The sequence below is a fragment of the Euprymna scolopes genome, chromosome 10 (assembly GCF_053919585.1).
Source record: "Euprymna scolopes isolate OS-2025 chromosome 10, ASM5391958v1, whole genome shotgun sequence".
Classification (NCBI taxonomy): domain Eukaryota; kingdom Metazoa; phylum Mollusca; class Cephalopoda; order Sepiida; family Sepiolidae; genus Euprymna; species Euprymna scolopes.
This window is the reverse complement of record NC_136491.1, coordinates 30,960,209-30,983,661: the sequence shown is the minus strand read 5'-3', so window position 1 is coordinate 30,983,661 and position 23,453 is coordinate 30,960,209. Positions and strand designations below refer to the sequence as shown.

Sequence of the window (23,453 nt, the reverse complement as noted above, 5' to 3'; positions counted from 1 at the left end):
TATATATATATATATATACATTAGATATATATATATATATATATATATACATTTTATATATATATATATATATACATTAGATATATATATATATATATATATATATTATATATAGATATATATATACATACCTATAAAGTTGGATTTTTTCCTCACTCTGACATTGATATTATAGGCCTACTTTTTCTATTTAAAAATTATCAAAACTACATATACTCAGTCATAGATATGCAAGCGACTACATGAAGGTTAACTAATTTGCATATTCATTGAAAAAAAGGGTTTTAATTACGTATTCATTTTTATGATTTCTTATTAGAGGATTGGCTTCATTATTACGCTGAATTCTATTTATGCATAGTTTCTACATTCTGCATAATTGCATAGAATTTAAGATGAAAGTGTTCTAGCATATGGAAATATATACTAGCAGGTTGCTTGGCATTGCCCAGTCGTAAAATATGCATAAATATTATATTTTAAGTAATACATAATTGTTGTGTCCCAAATAGTAACATATCCAAAAATTATGAAAAGTAAGGTAGAAAAATAACTATTGGGAAAATAACTATTCTGAAAAAAGAATCAGTGTTTCTGTATTATAATAACACAAAAAAGAAATATTGAATTTCAAATAAAAACAAATGGTACTTACATAATTGACAGGTTTCGAATAGTAACATATCCAAAAAATTCTGGAAAAAACAAATTATCAAAATTACTCTTCCAAAATTGGCATAAGATTTCCAGGAAATTGAAAACTTAATTACCTCCTCTGTTAACTCTAATTCAAATTAGATTTTAAAACCAAATCGCTAGATTTTACAAATGTCTATTTTAAGTAATAATTATTTTTCTACCTTATCGTTTTTCATAATTTTTTAATGTGTTACTATTTGAGACCTGACAATTATGTAAGTGCCATTCGTTTCACTTGAAACTCAATATTTTTTTGTTATCATAATAAAGAAGCACGGAAGCCTTTTCCCAGCTTCTTTAATTCTGTTATGGTTCTTGATATGTTAGTTTTCGAAAAAAAACAAGCAGTTTAACCGTTTTGCTAATCGATGTCCTCATAATGAAATTTCGATCAATATTTCTTAGTATAAAAGATTATTGAAATATTTGAGTGCAATTGTACTGCTGCAGTTTTTTTTTTTTTCCAACCCTTTTATGTATTTAGTTATATATGTATATATATTAACATTTGAAACCGCCTTTGTGTGTCTGTAGTAAATAATTATATTATAATTATTAATAATTATTACAGTAAATAATTATATATATATGCTAGGAGGGTGACCTGATGTTGCCGGAAATGTAATGATGATCAATGAAAGTTTCACACTCCCATATTTTTATTGCCATTGAAAATAATGAAAATAACTCATTTTTACAATCAAATCGATTGATCGCCTGCTCTAATTCTGGACCCATCGCAATGTACTTGGAGGAAGCTTCACATGCCTTTCGCAAAGGAAATAAAATGCGTAAAGAAAGAAAACTAAGGTATTTGCAACTTCTCTTCCAATTTTTGGATTTTTTAATCACGTCCAAACGCATATGGTGGATTGCTTGTTGCTATTTCTTCTGATGAGTTAAGGGCAAAATAGATTCACTGATTGATATAATAAATGATTGATTTTGTGCTACGAAACAGATACTGTAAATGACAACTGAACTAAAGGAATAAATTGTAAAATGGTAAAAATCATGAAATTTGGAATATATACTTTTATCATTTATTCATTTTATATATATACTCCTATAAATTTGTTTTTGTGTATTGATATTCATATTAAAACCCTTTTTTCTATTTATTTAAAAAGAAAATACAACTTCGTTATATATGGGTTGTGAAATTGGATTCATCTGCAAAAGATCTAGCTAATTTGCATATTCTTTTAAACATTCATTTTAATTAATTCCCTATTAGTTTTTTCGGTTTTCTTATGAAATAATCATCTTTAGTTAACCACTACCTGTAATTATATTTGTGCAGATATTCTACATGATTTATACTTGCATAAAAAGCTTATAATAAACACACACCTCTTTCTAAATATATTTATGTAGCGTATATATTTTTGTTTCTAAATATATTTATGTATGCATATATATTTTTGTTTCTAAATATATTTATGTATGCGTATATATTTTTGTTTCTAAATATATTTATGTATGCGTATATATTTTTGTTTCTAAATATATTTATGTATGCATATATATTTTTGTTTCTAAATATATTTATGTATGCGTATATATTTTTGTTTGAAAAAATTTTCCCTACCAAACTCCTCTATCAGTTTTTGATCTATAGACATGAAACTTAATATATAGGGTATTCAAACCCGTTCAAAACTTTATATTTGGGTTTTAGCCGGGGGAAAATTGATGTAAAAGTGTGAAAATTAAAAAGTGAAATTTACCAGGTGAAGGTCGCATTACGAATACGCATACGTGACGTAATAGCTATTCGTTCATGTTTTAATTATTAGCCTTGCAGTAAACATGTCTTCATAGTACAGTCATTAATGTCAACGGAAAAAGTAAATCGTAAGCTAAACGTTTTGGTTTCTATTTTCGGTGATACCATGCACGTCATTTTTTTTTTTTTTTTTTTAACTTTTTAAATCATTATTATATATTGGGTCTAATATAATATAATAATAATATAATAATAATATAATAATAAATATGAAATCTGCATTAAACAAAATATTATATTTAAGCATATTTTACGACAAGGCAATGCTGGGCGACCTGCTAGTTAATATATATATATATTTCTGTAGAGCAATATAGTGAATAAATGACATAAAACTATATTCCAAAATTCAAAATGGCGTGATGGAACCATATTAAAGGTATTTGCAGCTTTTCTTCCAATTTTCGGATTTTAATCATGTCAAATCACACTTTATTTCCTATTGACAAATTGATTGCTGCTATTTTTCTGATGAGTTAAGGGCATAATAGATTCACTGATTGATATAAGTGATTGATTGATTCTGCACTACGAAACAGATACTGTCAAGAATTGTAAATGTCAACTGAATTAAAGGAATAAATTATAAGATGGTCAACAATCATGAATTTTGGAATATAGTTTTGTCATTTATTCACTATATATATATATATATATTCAGGTTTCATTTTTCTTTTTGGCGTCGAGAGGTTCCAGGTCGCCTGATGAAGTATCTTTGACTGAAACAGATGGCTATTTGTAGCGACCATATGTAACTGTTTACCCCAAATAATAAAAAATATATATATATACTCACACGCAATGAGTGAGAGAAAGTAAATTAATTTCTCAGTTGTTCAAATTTCTTTTTGCAGTTTTACCTGTTGCAGATGAAGAAAACAATCACATCAAAATTGGACAAAAATTAAATTGGCTTAAATTCAGGTAAACCTTTAAATTTTCTATGCATGCATTTCTACACTTGTACATTTAGGTGTGGTCAAAATTTTCCATTTCTTTTTTTTTTTTAAACGGAGAAGGGGTGCATCAGGTATAATTGATCCAAATCATGTAATGGATTTTGATCAAAAATAAGGATTCTAGATATAAGGTTTAGTACCCTATCTTGAATTTTATGTCAAGGTGACATAAGTGTGGTGGAAAATTGTTTGATTTGAGAAATACATTTCTATTTTTGTACATGTATATTTGATTCATGCCAGTCAGGAACCTACCTGATGATCGGTAATACAGTGAAACTGCAATACAGTGTTAGTCTAAGTACATTTTATTATCATTTATCCAATATATAAAGCTAGCCTGGGTGCCCAGTTTGCCCGGGTGTTTGGAGGTGTGTGTTGAGCAAAAAAAAAAAAAAAATGGTAGTTTCTTTCTTTGAACTGCACGCCTGTGGAATTGTCTTCCGTTTTCCGGCTGACTACAATATGGTTGTCTTCAAGTCTAACGTAAATAAGTTCTTGATGAGCCGTTCCATATAAGTTATCAAATTTACCAAATTTTCATTACTAATGATTACTATATTGTCCAATTTCTACTGTACACTCTTTAACCCTTATCCTTTGAGTGGCCTCTTGGCCTTGATAATGTGGTGATGCCTTTGTAAAAAAAAAAAAAAAAAAAAAAAAAAAAAGGCAGGCAGGCTCGAACCCATGAATGTGGAGAGAGGTGTTAAAAAAAAATGGTAGTAGCGTGAGGAGGGAATCAGAACAATAGTAGGCAGCCAGGGTTTAGAAAGGTGTTAAAAAAAAAAAATGAAATGGTAGTAGGCAGGGAGGCTCGAACCTGTGACGCAAAGGTGGAAAAGAAAGTGAAAGAAAATCTGACGTCTTAGCCAATGTCTCCATGACGCGATCGGAAGTCAAACGCATTGAAATCAACTGAAGTCAATCCAACGGTAACGATAACTTGCTAAAATGTCAGCGAAAAAAAATCGACCCCTCCTAGTACAAAACGGCTGAGTTTAGGGTGAAGGAATTAATATTTTTGGCTAATTTTTCAATATTTGTTGCTCAAGACGTTGAGCTTCAAAATGATACCGATTTTTGTCAGGGTCCATTGCCTCTGTCGAAAGTTTTTGCGAGACATACATACATACCTATATTTGAACAGACAGGTGAGATTTATTTTATAGACTAGCAGGGGTACCCAGTGTTTCCCAGGTGTTTGTAGGTGTGTTTGTGGGGGGGGGGGTAAAGCAGAACAAAAAGGAAACTTAACCCTGTTTAAATATAAAAAAACGATGTTAAATAGCGATTTTAAAAATGGAAAAAAAAATTTTTGTAGGTGTAAAAGAAAAAAAAAGGGGGGGGGCATTGGTGGCAGGTAGGCTCAAACCCGGAACATTGAGGTCAATAGGCTGAGTCTGAACACCTGCGCTACGACGACAGTAGTAATGTAAGATTGATTAAAAAGTGAATTGAGATCAAACATCACGCTATTCTGCAGTTTTTAAGTACATGTTTAATGAAGTCAAATCTTTTTACTGTGGGATAGTTGTTTTGTTTGTTTACCCAACTTTGGGGAGTGTTCAAATGAAAAAAATTGTCTGATATGACGGTGAAAAACCGACTTTGACCAAACGTTTCCATCGCTTTCTGAATGCTGTTACCAAGTTAGCCAAAAACAGCTCGTTAGTTTCACATCAGTTTTGCTTTTATACGAAAAAGCCGAACGAACACGTGAGAGGCCAAAATAGCAATAATTTTGTAAAAGTCACTGTGAATAAATCGAGCCGCGACACACGTTCACAAATCGTACATATTATGATCTAGGGGGAATCTAAAAAGTTCTAATCACTAGTACCCCCCCCCCTCCCGAGAATCCCGGCGAAAAAAGCCTTTTGCAGACATACACAAATTTTGCTTTTCATATATATAGATGAAGCCGATCTATTTTTCAAAGTTTGCTATTGATAGTGTTGAATCGGAGGAATCAAAATTTTATTCTTTCTAGCGAATTTGTCTTTTTTTTTTCTCTCCCACTATGTTCTTTATGACTAAATAATGGATTAAGTTTCTTTCCAAAAATAATTATTTCATGTAATGTGATTGTTACAATGAAAACAGTTTTCATTATTGACCTCAACAGCAACACCCATTTGCAATCTTAATATAAAAAAAAAGATTCTAACAAAACAATGACATTTTTACATAAAGAAACAACATAGTTTTATAAAAAACAAGTGAATGCAGAGTAAACGAGGCATAAAAAAAATGACTAAGTTCAGCATTTGGCCCTCTCCCCCATTTAGCCAGGGGACGTCAAATCCTGGTGAAAATGAACAAATGGTGCAGTTTTAGGCCTTAACATATGTAAATTTCAGTTCTGCACCATGCAAAAATAGAAATGACTAAGTCCATCATTCCCCCCCCCCCCAATTAGGCCCAATTAGGCCCAAAAGTCTCCAAGGCCTTAACATTTAAATTTGAGTTCAGCTCCCTGCAAAACTGTTAAATATTAATGTTAATACACAGAAAATTTTGGACAAATATGGTAAAATAGTCCCATAAATGGAGTGTTATTATTTGCCCTAAAAGAGCCCCTGGATCACACCCAAGAGTTATTGCAAAGTATAGATAAACAAAATTATATAGAAATCAGTTAGTTACAACTTTTCAGAAAGTTTTATAAAAATCCCAGATATCAATTATTTTTTTTTTTATAAGCACAAAAGTGTCAATTGTAGCCATTTTAACCCGAAAGGCACCCCTAGGGGAGCAACCAAAGTTTTCCCAGAAAATCCGTTACATTTTTTTACTCCTGTCATATTTAATGTTTGTGCAAAATTTTTAAAAATTCCAAGGCATAGTTATTGAGATAAGTGTGAACAGCCGAACGGACAAGGGTGAATTTACAGGTTCACCCTCCTTTCATCGAGAGACTAAAAAAAAACAAAAACAAAAAGAAACAACATGGTTTAACAACAAAAAAAAACTTTTAGATGAGGATTAACACGAGGGGCGTGCAATAAGTAATGCGCCTGACCCACTTCCAGTTGTCTGATCTAGCTGAAATTTTGCATGCGCAATGATTTATATCTCTATGGTTATGTGGCAAATTACAGCTCTAACTGTGGTTTCTGTTTTACAGGTGTTTGAACTGAGTCAGGTGTGAAATGGAGTCTGTTGAATGTCGAGCAGTGATCCGGTTTTTGTATTTGAAAGGATGCACACCACAGGAGACTTTTGATGAAATGAAAGAAACTTATAGTGATAATGTCCCATCATATGAGCTTGTAAAATGCTGGCATCATGAATTCAAACATGGCCGGATGTCTATAGAAACATCTCCTAGACCTCGTCGCCCCCCCCCTCACCTTCTGCTATTGATGAGACATATGTCCGTCAAGTTGAGACTGCCATTTTGGAAGATCGGCGCATTACTATTCGCCAAATAGCCCAAGATGTCAAGATTAGTACAGGGTCTGTGGAAACTATCATTCATGACCATTTTCATATGCATAAGGTGTCTGCCAGATGGATTCCCAGGTTGCTCACACCATTCCAGAAGCGAGAATGCGTCGAGTGCTCGAGGATGAATTGTGCCAAGAAGATGAGTCAAAGTTTTTCAAAAGTTTCATCCTGTGTAATCACACAGGATGAAACTTGGGTCCATCACTATGATCCAAAGATCAAAGCCCAGTCAATGCAGTGTAAGCACTTGGACTCACCACCTCCAAAGAAGGCAAGGGTGCAGCCCTCCACTGACAAGGTCATGCTCACAGTCTTCTGGGACCAGGATGGAGTAGTGAAGACAGATGTCCTGGCAAAGAGTACCACAATTACAGGAGACTATTATGCTTCATTTTTGAGGAAATCAAGGGAAGCTATCAAAATCAAGAGGCGGGGCAAGATCAGCAAAGGTACCCTCCTTCTGCAGGACAACGCTCCGGTTCACAACTCGCATGTTGCCAGATCAGAAGCACGGGTGTGTGATTATGCAATTCTCCCCATCCTCCCTACTCTCCTGACCTTGCACCCTCTGACTTTCACCTCTTCCCAGCCATGAAGTTGTTTTTGAAAGGAAAGCGTTTCCCAGATGATGCAGCCTTGATTTCTGAAGTCACGTCGTGGTTGAAGGATCAACCTGGGGTGTTCTACAAAAATGGTCTCCAAAACTGCATCAAGCGATGGGAGAAATGCATAACTCTGGGTGGTTCCTATGTAGAGAAAGACTAATAACTGTGCCAAGTTTCGTTGCTCTACTGTTATGGGAAGTGGGTCAGGGGCATTACTTATTGAACGTCCTTTGTAATTTGTATTATTTGGATTATTTTGACTACTGTTCTCATGTTGAGTGTTATTTTCACAATGTTTCTGTTGATGTAACCTCCAGCCTTCTTCAGGTGACTTTTGTCATATTCAGATATCTTTCTGTCAAACTCTGGACTCTACATTGAAATTTTGAATGGAACTCTTTATTTAATCCACAGTGATAGCATCTCTCATTCCATCAGCCGTGAATGGATATAAGTCCTCAGAAACTTGCAATTGTATTGTGAGTATTACCAGTGCTGAGGATGGGACATTCAACACCCAGAAGAATGTCAGTCACAACTGATTTTTACCGAGGTAAAATTCATTTTTTAGTGACACTTTTACCTTAGTAAAGATCGGTTATAGATGACACTTTACCTAGGTAAAATTCGGATGTGAGTGACATTTTACCTAGATAAAATTCAGATGTGAGTGACATTTTACCTAGGTAAAATTCGGATGTGAGTGACATTTTACCTAGGTAAAATTCGGATGTGAGTGACATTTTACCTAGGTAAAATTCGGATGTGAGTGACATTTTACCCAGGTAAAATTCGGATGTGAGTGACATTTTACCTAGGTAAAATTCGGATGTGAGAGACATTTTACCTAGGTAAAATTCGGATGTGAGTGACATTTTACCTAGGTAAAATTTGGATGTGAGTGACATTTTAACTTGGTAAAATTTGGATGTGAGTGACATTTTAACTTGGTAAAATTTAGTTGTGAGTGACATTTTACTCAGGTAAAATTCATTTGTAAGTGACACTTTTACCTTAGTAAAGTTTAGTTGTAGGTGACACTTTACCTAGGTAAAATTCACAGAATACAGTTGTGAATTAAGGTCGGAGTTTACATCAACCGAAATGTTTTACAAATTACACTCAAGACGAGAACAGTACTCCAAAGAAAATCATAGATTCTTTATTTACTTATTTTCAAAGTTTTTTTTTTTTTTGTGTGATATTTATCAAAGGTTGGATCAAGAGATATGCAAGTGAAAAAAGTTTTTTTTTAATTTCATATTTAATTTGATCTTAATTTTATATAACATCACATATTTCTTCTTTTGTTTTTGTTTACATCATTTCCTGTCACAGAAACCATGATCGCCTGTAGATTTTATCACATATTTTTCCTCTCAAAATGACCTATTTTCCTTTGCATTGTTCAAGGTACATCAAATAAAAATGTAAATTAATATGATATCCTAAAAGCCAAATATTAAACCCTCTTTTTTTTGTTTTTTTTTCTCTATTTTTCTCTTTTTTTCTTTTGCCTTTTTTAAATCTTTTTCTTTTTCTTTTGTCTTTTTCTTTGTCTTTGTCCTTTTCTTTTTTGTCCTTTTCTTTTTTGTCTTTTTTCCTTTTGTTTTTTGTCTTTTTTCCTTTTGTTTTTTGTCTTTTTTCCTTTTTGTCTTTTTTCCTTTTTGTCTTTTTTCCTTTTTGTCTTTTTTCCTTTTTGTCTTTTTCCTTTTTGTCTTTTTCCTTTTATTTTTTTCTTTACTTTTTCCTTTTTCTTTTTTCTTTACTTTTTGTTTTATCTTTTTTCTTTACTTTTTCTTTTTTCTTTACTTTTTCTTTTCTATTTTTTTTCGTTTGAACCAGTTTCAATCACTCAGCTTAGCCATTTGGAATTCTGTGATTTGATGCCAAGGTTATGCTCAGTTGGTGGTTCTACTTCACAAAATACATTAACACACACTTTCAGAAATAATTCTAAACACTGTATTATGTTTTACTAACATGGCTACCCAATATTGCCCAGTAGGAGAGTGTCCTGGACACTAAAATAGAAGAATGAAAAAATGAGTAACGTCTTTATTTTAAAACTTCTCTCTTTCTCTACATCTCTCTTCTTATCTATTTTCTTCCCCTTTCCCTTCCAATCTCCTATCCAATCTCTTACCCATTCCCCCATCCATTTTCTTCCTGTTTTCTCTTCTGTCTTCCCCTTCCTTCCCTTTTACCCCTTCCCTCCCTTTTTCGTTCCTCCCTCCCCTTCTCTCCTTTCTCCCCTTTTCCCTTTTCTTCCTTTTTGCCACTTTCTTACTTTTGTATCCCTCTCTTCTTCATCTATCCCCCCCATACTTTTTATCTCCCTCCCCCATCTCACTTACTCTTCTCTCCTCCCTCTCCATAATCTAGAAGGATTTACTCTCTTTTAATAGATAAAATAGATGATACATGTTGATCTGAGCCTGAAAGCCAAGAAAATGTATTTTAGTTCAAGTTTCAGACCAAAAATTTGATGGAAAACAAAGTCGCCCTAATCCTCAGGCCAATTTTTTTTCTCTCCAGTGACTTCCAAAAGAATAAATATTATAAAATAAACGTGCCCATATTCGACAATGCTGAAAAAAAAATGCCCATATTCAGTAATGCTGAAAAAGAATATATCATCTTTGAAGGTGTTTCTTGTGTAGTTTTTGACTTTTAGCTGGATGCACACACTTTATTTAAACTCCTTGGCTTAACATTCACAGGCAACATGAATTGGAACAAATACATTGAAGACAACACTAAGATTGCTGAGAAGAAGATGGGCTCTCTCTACTGTGCTAGAAAATTACTTGCACCTGCCAGTATGCTATATCTCTACAAAGCCACCATTTGCACATTGCATATAGTAGTGTCACATCTGGAATGGTGCATCTGCCACTATTCTCTCACTCTTAGACAGCGTCCTAATAGATTCCTGCACTATCAAAAAGCTCCAATCTCTATCTCCTCGCTACAATGTTGCATCCCTATGCCCGCTTTGCAAGTATCAGGTTGACAAAAAAGTTCTTGCAGTTTTTAACTTTTAAATTCAGATGAACATATCTCGACTCCAAAAAAAATTTATTGATCGAAATAAGCACCATCAGAATTAAGATACTTTTGCCAACGCGAAACAAGTGTATTTATGCCAGTAATGTAAAAATTTTGCATTCTAGTGGCGATAAAGGCGTTTTTGATATTGCTTAGGTTTTTTAAGCCTTTCTCGTGCAGAAACTTGTTGAGATGTTTGAAAAAGTGGTAGTCAGTAGGTGAGAGGTCTGGAGAGCATGGTGGATGAGGCAGTTTCATAGCCCAACTTCTGCAGGGTCGGTTTAGCAATGTGTGGTAAGGCATTATCGTGGAGGAGAATTGGGCCTTTTCTGTTGACTAATGCTGGATGTTGTCTTTATGAGGAACTAGCAGGGGTACCCGGCGTTGCCCAGGTGTTTGTAGGTGTGTGTGTTGAAGAGGGGGGGTAGAGCAAAACAAAACCCTGTTTAAATATTAAAAAACAAACAAAAATGAAAAAAAAAAAACAGTGAAAAAAGTTTTGGGAGGGAGGTAGGCTCAAACCCGAAGCCTTGATGACATAGCATGATGCCATGAAGGCAGGGACTTTAGAAAAGTCGAAAATAAGCGTTTAAAAACCCAGGTGGTTTTCTAGGTCAACTATCATGCCATAGCAGTAGCAGTAGCAGAGAAAACGAATTCACAGCACAAATTTTGTAAGATAAAAGTCACTGAAATAAAAGAATTTTACGAGGTTGTTTCGTAAATCTTAGATATTATCATCTCGGTAGCATATAAAAAGTTATAAGAATGAGCGACCAACCCGAGAAGCAACCGGAAAAAAGCCTTTGCCTGACATACAGAAAAATGTGCACATACACACATTTTCACTTATATATATACTAGCGGCGGGTACCCGGCGATGCCTGGGTGTCTTGAGGTAAATCAAAACTCCGGGGAGGGGGGGGTTTAAATAATAAAATAAACGTTTTGGTAGGTAAGTATGAGAATCGAACCCATACCCTTTTAATGTGTGAAAAAAAAAACGTGCTACGTTACCCATTGTGCCACGTCGACAGACAACATTAAACAGGTTATTTAACTATAAAAAGAGGCGTGCGGAATAAAAGTTAACTCTGCTGCTTATATTTGACCTAATTAAGAAGGTCAAATAGAAGTCACGCAGCGTTTGGGTTTGTTTACCCAAATTTAACTGTTTCTTCCCCCAACAGATGTTGGGGAGGGGGTAAGCAGCTCCCAATTGTCCAGAACTGTCTGATCAAAGCTGATTGCTTCTGGACGTTTTTCCCCGGCGCAATGCCGAGAACACGTCGTTTGAGTTTAGTTTCACTGTATTTATACTAAAAAGCCCAATCAACACGCGAGAAGCCAAAATAGCAATAATTTTGTAAAAATCGACGTAAATAAATCTATACGCTACGCGGTTTCCTAATTCCTAGATATTATTATATAGGACCTATATACACAGTTTTAAGCGATAGTAACGACCCCGGGAGCGTGTGCGAGAAAAGCCTTTTGAAGAGATACACGAAATGGTCACACACATTTTGCCTTTTATATATATAGATACTAGCGAGGGGTACCCGGCGTTGCCCGTGTGTTTGGGGGGGGGTAAAAAGAAAAGTAAGTATGAGGATCGAACCCAAACCCGAACCCTTGAGGCAAAGTTGTAAATTAAAGTGTGAAAAAAAAACGTGCGATATTCACCATTATCCCACCGCGAGATGCTAACGGAAACACGTTTGAATTTATTTAATTAGTTGGATTTAGCAGGTGCTCGTTTTAATGAGTTAATGAGGTTAGGTTTGTCTGCGGGATAGTATTTACTGCTGAACGCTTTTTTTTTCCCGAAGATGTTATAGGAAAAAGACTAACCCACATGCGGCAAGCGACAAATATTGAATATTTATCTTCCCGAAATCGAGCAAATTAAATAGACAGGCGAGCTTCGTTGTTAACTGTGAGATATTACGATTTGTATGTGATATAAAAAGTTTTAAAAAAGTTGTGAACCGACCGACCGCTTCTCTGAAAGAAGCCTTTTGTAGACACACAGAAAAAGCGAGCATACACACACACATACATACATACATACATACATTTTCACTTTTATATTACTAGTGGGGGTATCCAACATTGCTCGGGTGTTTAGAGGTGTGTGTGCTTTTGGGAAAATAAAAAAAAATCGTTGGCCGGGGGTTTGTGTCTGGGGGGGAGGGGGTTAAAAAAAAGTTTTGGTAGGTAAGTAGGAAGGATCAAACCCGAAATCTTGAGGCGAAGTTGGAAATTAAAATGTGAAAAAAAAGTGCAACGTTAACTGCTCGGCGAGCAAGAAATATTAACGGAAAGATGTTTGAATTTATTTAAGTATTAAGAATTGGCAAATGCCCGCACTTAATGACTTAATGACTTAATGAAGTCAACTTTCACTGCGAGGCAGTTTTTTTTTTTTGTTTTTTTTCCCCCAAGATGTTGGGGGGGGGGAGAGCTCCCCATAAAAAGAGGATTGTCCAAATTGAATAGCAATTGTCTGATATAGAGAAACTCTGCATTGATCAAAGTTGATTGCTTTTGGACGTTCCCGGCGATCGTGCCGGGAATGATGCTGCAAGCTTCGAATTAGTTTCGCTTTTATACAAAAAAGCCAAATCCACATGCGGCGATCCAAAAATGTGGAATATTTAGCTTTTCAAAGTTGGGCAAATTAAATAGATAGGCGACCTCCGTTAACTCGTAGGTATTACGATTTAGACATGATATAAAAAGGTTAAAGAAGGAGCGAGCCGACCGATTTCTTCCCAGAAAAAAGCCTTTTGCGGACATACACAAAAAGCGAACATACATACACACATTTTCGCTTTTATATATATAGATGATGCCCAAACAAGATCTCCTTGGTATAGCTAACTCACACTAGCTTTTACACAGAATGGTGCATCTTCAAGTGATGTTACCTCAAATAACAACACAAAGCTGGATACTCCACCAGAGTAGATGAATTCTTGTTTTCGAATCTAGTAAGAAAGATACTACAAAAAAGATATACTGTAACATATTTCAATATTCAATTGGAGAGAGTAAAACAATGTTCTTAACTTCATTAGTAACTTGGTCTTTGATAGAAAAAGATGTTTGCTGGAATGATCAAGTGTTAGTTTCAGAAATGGATTCCCTTGAATTCTGAGAACTTTGACTGAGGTAAAATACCCCCCCCCCAGAAAACTCTCCTTTATATAATAGATTCCTTGTAAACTTAATTGATATTTTATTTCCAAACATAATAATATTGAAAAAGTGCTCCTTCCCTCAACCCACCTGACGAAACTTGGCCGAGTTAACCGTCAGAGAATTTTTTCTAAATTTTAGATATTATTCATCCAGGTCAACGCTGATCAAGAATATACCGATTTTTGTGGGTCTTTGTTTTGTATTTTTTCTTTTACTTTTAGCTGGACATGCAAGTTCCTTAGATTATTAGATTAGATAATTCCAAAACACAATACTTATGGAAATAACTCATGGATAGTCAAACCTCTTCGAGCCATTGTCTTCTATGGCTTTAACTGAAGCATGTCTTCAAATGGGGTGTTTAAAAATGATTGTATAAATAAATAAATAAAATTTTCTCATCTTCTTTACTAACTACTTACTATAAGGAGAAACTCTGCATTGATCAAAGCTGATTGCTTTTGGACGTTCCTGGCGATCGCACTGGGAATGATGCCGCAAGCTTCGAATTAGTTTCGCTTTTATACAAAAAAAAACAAATCCACACGCGGCGATCCAAAAATGTGGAATATTTAGCTTTTCAAAGAGGTAAAGAAGAACTTTACTGGAATATTCAAATATTTATGCATCTCATAATTAAAATGCTGCTTGCGTCTGCCATAGGAGAGAAACTTGATGCCTACTGGAGAGAACTTGAATGCCTACTAGACACTATTTTCCAGCATCTAAGGTCTCTTTGTGCAGCGGTTTGTCAGAATAACTTAGTATGAGGATACTTTTCCCGACAAGTACTAAATATTCAAAATCACGTAGTATTTGTGGCCCAGACTAGATGAATTCTTGCCATGAAACCCAGATCAAGAGATCATAAAGATTTTTTTTTTTTTAACACAGGAATCACCACTTATCAAGACCCGGAGGCCATTCGAGGATAAGGGTTAATGGGTATACATTAGTCAATATGATTATAGCGTAGTAAACATAAGTAGTGGGAATTTTGTAAATTGGATTACTTAGGGGGATGGTTGGTCAATAACTTGTTTACATTGGACTTGAAGACAATCAGATTGTAGTCAGCTGGACAGCAGGCAATCGGAAGAGAGTTCCACAGGCGTTAGTGGATTGTGGAGAGAAAATTTATGTTCTCAACTTCTTTACTAACTCGGTGTTTAAGAGGTAAAAGAGAACTTTAATGAAATATTCAAGTATTTATGTGTATCTCGTATATAAATCAAGTGTTAGCCCCAGAAAGGGGGCCCTTTGATTTCTGAAAACTTTGACTGAAGTAAAATGAAACCTGCAAAAAACCTTATTTTTTGTTAGATTTGTGGAAAATGTACGAACACATACACATGCCTAACGTTATATACAGACGAAACAAATGACATTTTTAAACATGTGAAATTGTTAAATGTCATCTCCACCACCTCAAAAAAAAAAATTGTCTCATTTTCTTCTGTCGCAAGTTCACCAGAAAGTAATTAGAATTTGTTTTGCGAATGATAAACTTGTGCGCATATTCAATGATAAACTTGTGCGCATATTCAATGCGATTCTAAAAATAAATTGTCTTTACTCTTTTTCACCCATTATGTGCCCATTTTATGCTTGCGTATGAAAGTGGACTTTTTATGCACGTTTCAAGAACATGAATCCAACAGATGTTCCTGATATGTGATTGTAGCTAATTAGCAAAACAAGAAAGCCATTAAATTGTTTTTCTGGGTTTTGTTTTTTGTTTATTTTATTTATTTTTTTTTTTTACAATTTTTTTTTTCAATTTTTTTAAAAAATTTTCTTAACATTTTGTTCTAGCTGGAGGTGTCAGGCATTCACCTGCTTCCTCATACATTCCAACCGAGAGATCATTTTAAGATTCTAACTAGTGATGGGACGATTCCAATATTTTTCCAGATTCCGATACCATCACCGATTCCTTGCTAAATTCCAGATTCCGATTCTTTATAAATATCTAAATATTTACTATAAAGTTATTTTTTTTCCGATTACCGTAAAACCACATTGTTAAGTATGCATATATTTTCTCACACGTGAAAATACGGTTGTGGGGGGTCAGCTGTAGATTTTAGTTTGACTGGTTGTTTAAAATAAATAAATATTTAGTGTTATATAATTACTACCAGCTGAAGAAGATTTTGTTTTAAACAAGATCAAATAAAAAAGAGATAAAGGAATCGTTTTGGCATCGGAAAATAAATACAAATTTTTCCGATTCTGATACCCGAAAAAAAGTTCCGGTTTTTCCGATTCTCGATTCCGATTCCTCATTCCAACACTAATTCTAACCATCTCTTTTAAGTACAGTTGTTTGAATCTCTCTTGCACTTGGTTCACCAGGTATATTTGCCAGGTAGTTTTTGAAATTCTTTTACATGAGTCTGGTTGCTCCAATACTTACTGATAATTATATTCAACAAATACTAACAAAATAAGTTGTCGATTTCTGTTTTTAACAATTTTTTGTGTTCTATAGTTCATTAGTTTGTTTTAAGATATTTATCTTAGGTTCAAGAAAATTTAAAAACAAATAAATTGTTATATATATATATATATATATATATATATATATATATATATATATATATATATATATGATAGGCTCATTTAATATTATATTAGACTAAAAGATTAACCATTCCAGGGCTGGTAAAAGGAGTTCTTAAAAAAAAACAAAAAAAAGAAAAAACATTTTTATATAATTTTGATATTTATACCGGGGAGGGGGGGCAGCTTTGGCCGGACATAAAATACACTTAGGTATATTTTAATTTGTCCAGATTTCATATATATGGAGATCTTTCTAAAATTCCAACTTCTTTTCGTGTTGCACATAAGACCTTAGTATATCGTTATCTGTTAATCCAGCATCACACTAACTTCTATGAAGGTTGCTTCTTTCTTCTTCTTATCCCATATCACTTTGTACGATCCATTAGCGTAGTTTCCTATGCACGTAGCTATAGAAATTGCACAATCATAGTGGATGGTGTATGACTTATTTCCAACTGTTTTTTCTGGTAAACATGTTCTCAGGACTTGCTGCTACATCTGATATTCAAATTTTTACAGATCATCCAGTGGAGGAATTTACACACTCCTTGTGTTGCATCATCTTTTAGGAGAACTTTACAACTGGATGTCAGATGGCTCACATACTCTACTTCTGTGTGGCAGAACCTACACTGGTTGTCAATAGCATAGCAAAGTGGGAGCGATCCCCCTCCCTGGGTGCCACATGCCAAGGGGCAACATATTGAGGAGGTGAAAATAGGAAAACATTTTTAAAAGGACTGTAATGAGTAGTCTAAAATTAGATCGTAATTCCATGAAAATAAATATTTTGAGGACTTTCTGGATTTTTGAAGGTTAACAAATTATCAATGGCCAGCAGGGTGGAGGGGGGGGGATCTTACGACTGCTTCAGGTGGCAAAAATAGTTGCTAAGCCACTGCTTGTTGTTATTGCTGAGACCACTCATCTTCTGAAAAGCGTTGGTCATCAAGACTTGATCTTTGGCAGCCATTATTAAACTGAATACTTATACAAACACTCTTTTAAAAAAAAAAAAGGAAAGCAAGTGTTTAGAGTTATACAATTTTTTTTATTTGTTGAGCAAGTTTTCAAATTTTCTCTTAAATCATTTTGCACCGATTCACAACTGTTCTGCAAGTGGTTCCGTATGCACAAGGTCAGGTGTAAATTTAAAAAAAATTATTACTGTGGAACGAACTGGATTCGAACAACTTGACACTCTCAGATTTTCGGTCTATATCTATATCATTAACTATTAAGTATTTAGCCACCATCAATTCCCTGGTTTGCCATATTTAAGTTTGAAATGGAATTTTTATCGGTCTGTCGTGCTTAAGTTTGAATTAGCATCTTCACCCGTCTTTCATGCTTAAGTTTGAAATGACATATTAATTGCATATTTATAAGAGACTTTATCATTCAGTTTATCATGCTTATGTTTGCGCAAAAAAAACAAAAACAAAAAACAACTACATTTACTTTGCTCTCTTATGCTTGAATTTAAAAAAGCATTTTGAAACATGTCCACATATCTCAAGAAGAAGCTCTGTCTGTCTCTCCATCAATCGATCCGTAGACCTAGTTTAGTGTTGCAATATTTTGGACTTGTAATGGGGTATAATCCCACACAGTTGGACGATTCTATTTATAAACGATGCTGCTAGGAACTGACGAATCGAATTAATTCACGTTCTGCTACCAACCAATCAGAAACCAGAATTGCTTCATAAATATTAAACCTTTTCTGGAGCAATTTCACATGTTTTTTTTTCCGTCTTGACATGGTAAGAATATTTTGCTCTGTAGAACTCTCTACTGCAAACAAGTCACCTCTCAGGACTTGTGTGTAACAGCGAACAATCGGAAACTGTTCTGTCTACTGCAAACCAGTCACCTCTCAAGACTTGTTTAAAACAACGAACCATCGGAAACTGTTCTGTCTACTGCAAACCAGTCACCTCTCAAGACTTGTTTAAAACAACGAACCATCAGAAACTGTTCTGTCTACTGCAAACCAGTCACCTCTCAAGACTTGTTTAAAACAACGAACCATCAGAAACTGTTCTGTCTACTGCAAACCAGTCACCTCTCAAGACTTGTTTAAAACAACGAACCATCAGAAACTGTTCTGTCTACTGCAAACCAGTCACCTCTCAAGACTTGTTTAGAACAACGAACCATCGGAAACTGTTCTGTCTACTGCAAACCAGTCACCTCTCAAGACTTGTTTAAAACAACGAACCATCAGAAACTGTTCTGTCTACTGCAAACCAGTCACCTCTCAAGACTTGTTTAAAACAAGAACCATCGGAAACTAAACATGGCTTACACTTCTAGATTTAGAAATAGCATTTTCATATCTTTCTATCTGTCCTGTATATATGCTTTTTCTTTTTTGAGCTGATAGCCATCTGTATTTTTTTGTTCTTGTCTTCACTTATTTATTTGACCTTTTCGATATTTTCATTTTTTTTATGTCTTGATTAAACTGTACAAGTACCAAAAAAATATTAATGAAATTCATTTACTTTAACTATCGGCCCTGTCGGTGGGGCATTAGAATACGCCGACTGCCCTCCTGCAGAGGGTAAAAGTCCCTCAATGGGGGTCCTGGATATGACCTTAAACTATATCCAGTGGTGAGGCCCTAGCTTGTGGGCTTTGGGGAGTGTGGAGCGACCCTTTAATTACCATTGCTCCCAGGTCCACTTCGACCCAGAGTGGTAGTACCTGTTAGGGTTAGGATTGGTCCTGTGTAGATTCTTTCTCTGCTTCTATCTTTTTCTACCAACATTGTGTCTCTTTCTGTTGCTGGTCCTGGATATGACCTTAAACTATATCCGATGGTGAGGCCCCAGCTTGCGGGCTTTGGGGAGTGTGGAGCCACCCTTTAATTGCCATTGCTCTCAGGTCCACTCTGACCCGGAGTGGTAGTATCTGTAGGCCTCAACTATGGGTTAAATAGAAACCGACTTGAAAACAACAAATATATTCTATTAAAAATTTTTTCTTCAAAATCTTTGGATTTGGCATTAAATAACCCGAAAAGGGTTGATATGCCGTAAAACAAAAACAACCAACCAACCAACTATAACTATCCCTTTTAAATATAATATTGTAATCTTATATTAATAGGAATAGTAATTATGCTGATAATGAAAATAGTTCGAAGACAATAAAATCTAATAATCTAATTTGCAAGTATTGCTCCCGGACAACTCCATGTAAGGATAAAAGATTCCGTTACCCTTCACTTACTTAGCAAATATAATACAGTAATGTTAATAATGATAATTTTATTGCTCCATCACACTGCTAAGTCTGCCTTACACATTAAAGGAAAGAATTTTAGTAAGGAGGCCTCCATTGCACTGCAAAAAGTATGGTTTAAAATCAAACTATTAAAAATTATGTAACTAGCAATGGTCCTTGAGTTTCGACTCCATCTGACTGATTGACTGAATTAAATAATTGACCGAGCATCAAAGTGTACAAACTTTGTGAAAGTTTCACCGTCAATTGATGGATGGCTTAAAATAAGCTCGTTTGAGCTCCAGTCTCTGGTCCCCTCTTGCCAATTTTTCACGATAAACACCCGTCTAGCTGAAACCGCTGTCATTAATTTTCCCCACTCTTTATCTGTGCCTAAATCAAAACGTAGATTCCATGAACAAAGCTTCTTTCTTAGAAGTGCACGCCTGTGGAATTCTCTTCCGTTTGCCTGTTTCCCACCTGACTACAACTTGGATGTCTTCAAGTCCAACATAAACAAATTTCTGTTAACCGACCCCTTATGTAAGACACTTTTATCAAATCTCCAATACTAATGATTACTACGATACTATCTCAATGATTACTGTACATGCAATAACCCTTATCCCCGAGTGGCTTGCGGGCCTTGATAAGTGGTGACTTCCATGTAAAAAAAAAAAAAAAAAAAAAAAAAAAAAATGAGGAAATCTAAGAAGCAAGGAATTTTTCTTCTCCAAGACTAATGGTTTGATTTAACGCAGATAACTGTCAGACATTTTATTTTATTTATTTATTTATTTTTTTTTTTTAATATAAAATCTTTTGTCTTAATTATTTCCATGCCTTAATAAAATAAATATTTAAATAAATAAATACAGGATGAGTCATGGAAATATTCTCTACTCTAAAATGTTGAAATATTCGCAGAGTTTTGTTTTTCTTAAAAAAAAAATCCGTTTCCCGTGACTCACCCTGTATTTAAATAAAAAAAAAATATTTCTGAAAACAACTTTTTAAGAAAATGACTGCTGTATTAGTATCTTCATTTAAAAAAAAATATTCAGCAAGAAAATCGGCAGTAATCAATTTTTTTTTAAATAATTAAAATATAAATAAAAATAAAATAAAAACAAAACATTCAAATGGTTTATTTATTATTGAAATTCTGTTTTGGATTCATTGTCACAGAAAATGTGTTTCTTTCATACAGAGGAAGAAGTGGTATTGTCTTAAGATCTCGTTCAGGTCTGAAAAGAAAACCATTTTAAACCAAGCTTAGTGATTGGCTGATGTTGAAGTTGTGAAATGAAAAAGTTTTCTTTAAAGTCGACCGGTGTGAAATTTTAAAAATCTTGAAACAACTGAAATCATTTCCATAAAAATCAAATCACCTCCTCTAAGTAGCTAACCAATTCCTCTCGTTTATATTGAATTATATGGAAATGTGTTTTCAAGTATCTCAGACCAAAAATCTCAAGTGCCTCTTGAGATTCCGATTCACACCAAAGGAAAGAACGCAAAGGGTATAATCTCAATACTATTTTTTTTATCCAGACATTAACAATAGATTGCAGCAGGGAGTGTCCATTTGGAGTAGACATTACACTTTGAGAAAGAATCTTTTATTTAAAAAAGCTATCATCTGGGAGGTATTTTTCAAAGAATCTCAAAAACTGTGAGATTGGAATATTTTTTTAATTTTTAAATTCTGCGTGAGTTTGTGAGTTTCGCAAAGGAAGGCTAAATCTGGACAGTACATGCTAATCAACAAGTGTCCACCAGGCATGTGCATGCAGTGTGATAATGTATGGAAGTGAAACCTGACCAGTGAAGGTTGAGGACATGCGTTGCATGAAAAGAAATGATATAAGAATGATATGATGACTGTGTAATAGGAACTTTAAATTTGTTGCCATAATTTCAAAAATAAGGGAAATATTTGTCTATATTTGCTTTTATGATCTGATCTACTTCATTAAGTCAAATTCTCCACAGTACATTCCTTGTTCTGTTCCGATCAGTCTCATTTCTTGCAGTCTGATCTCTTGCTCCATCCGTGCCTTTTCCAATTTGAGTTTAGCTTAAATCCTGACTTTTTTCAAGCTCCATTTGTTCCGCTGTTAGACTTGTTGCTTCCACCAATAACCCATCAAGAATTTCTGCTTTAAATATTTGTTCATATCACCATGTGTTTCACATTCGTGCGCATCAATATCCCTTTTTTCTTTGACTTTCTGACATCCAGCTCCAGCCTTTCGCCAATGTGCAATTATTCGCTCTTCTCCATCGCCTTCAGGTACATCATAGAGGGTTTATTTAAAAACTCCTTCCATTTTTTCCTGCTTAACTCTGCCTCACTTCAAAAATGTTCAGTCCAGTATATAAGAATACACAGAAAGCTCAGTACTTCTCAATCGTCCGAGCGAAAGAAGACTGACTGACTGGTTGGGAGATACAAGTATTTCAGAAATTAATCCCGGACGAGGCCCCATATTACATTATCAACCCTGCATGAACCCTAACCCTAACCCTAACCCTGCATGAAATGCTCAATCCATGCATGAAGACTGGTATGTGGATCTGTTCTGTTCCAGTTTAGTCAGGGGTGGGGGAGTCCACCATTGGTAATGCACCACCCAACTCTGTCCTACCAAACAAAAACCTATGAGGGGAAAATCTTTGTATGGCACAGAGCCGGGTATAGACTAATATGCTTGTATTTGTTGAATAAAGAAGGAAGTGAGATTGGCAGGTTAGTAAAAAAAATATAATGTTTAACAAATGCAAAACTGGAAAGGAGAACACAACCGCAGGAATTAAATTTCGTGATTTTTTTTTTTTTTCATTTTTATAAAATCAACAACTCAACGAAATTGAAAAGGAAAATGAAGATGAAAAATGAAAGTCTCTTAAAGTTCATAATTGCAGGGTAGCACAACGGTGTTAAAGATCCTCAGGATATTGAAAGCTGTCAGTCAAATAATTTCCTCAGTCAGGAAGGATTACTTATTGAGTTTTTTTAATTTTTTTATTTATTTTTCTTCCTTTGAAGATTGTAATGCTGGGTATGGGGCAGCCAAACCAGCTGCCAACATTGCCCTGCTTTTTTATTGAAAACAACCGAGAGCTCTTTTTAGTATCCTCGCTGTTCCCTTAAGTGCAATTGTCTGAATCTCTTTTGCACTTGGTTCACTAGGAATATTAGTTAGGTAGGACTTCAGGTTCTTCTTCATAAGTCCTGTGGCACCTATGATAACTGGTATGATTGATATCTCCTTTAGGTTCCAGTTTCTTTTCATATCATACATGAGACCTTCGTAGTCAGAATATAAGAGTGAAAGACAAAGTGCAAAGCAACCAATGAACATGCCAGTCCTAAAGTCATTTGATATCAACCATTAAAACACCATATAAGCTATTAAAAATAGAGAACCTTGAAAGAAATAGAGAATGAAAATGAATACGTCACCAACATTTACACTTGGTTAAATCTATGTGAGGAATGTTAATTCATAAATGATTAGGGCTATGACAACAGAATATTCTTTTCGTTGTTTTGACTCTCGAGTATATATTCGACACAGTTAATCAACCAAGAACCACATCACTCGATATAAAAGCATATAAGATATCAATGGATACACACTCGAGAGTCAAAACAATATGCTGTTGTTGTTTTTTTTTTTAATCCATTTTTGTATCCCCTTTCTTTTATGCTCTTTTTCCTTACTAACAAAAGAAACCCACGATTCACAAAACTTGAAGCCTTCTACCCTATATGGTCAAGTTGAATCCACGGCTTGCAAAAATTAAGTCAAATTCACGGCTCACAAGAACACAATCTCGTGTCGCAGAGTACCCTCTTGGGGAGTTGCACACTTCCAA

General features: G+C 34.6%; 1 protein-coding gene across 8 annotated transcripts in view; it reads left to right on the top strand.

Moving 5' to 3' along the window:
* Positions 1–23,453, top strand: part of LOC145285901 (serine--tRNA synthetase-like protein Slimp) — a 378,960-nt gene that overhangs the window by 170,464 nt on the left and 185,043 nt on the right. For all 8 annotated transcript variants that reach the window (XM_080134374.1, XM_080134369.1, XM_080134372.1 and 5 more), the window contains one exon: positions 3,343–3,412. In XM_080134374.1, the coding sequence (XP_079990500.1) occupies positions 3,343–3,412 (70 nt within the window). The remainder of the gene's footprint in view (positions 1–3,342; positions 3,413–23,453) is intronic.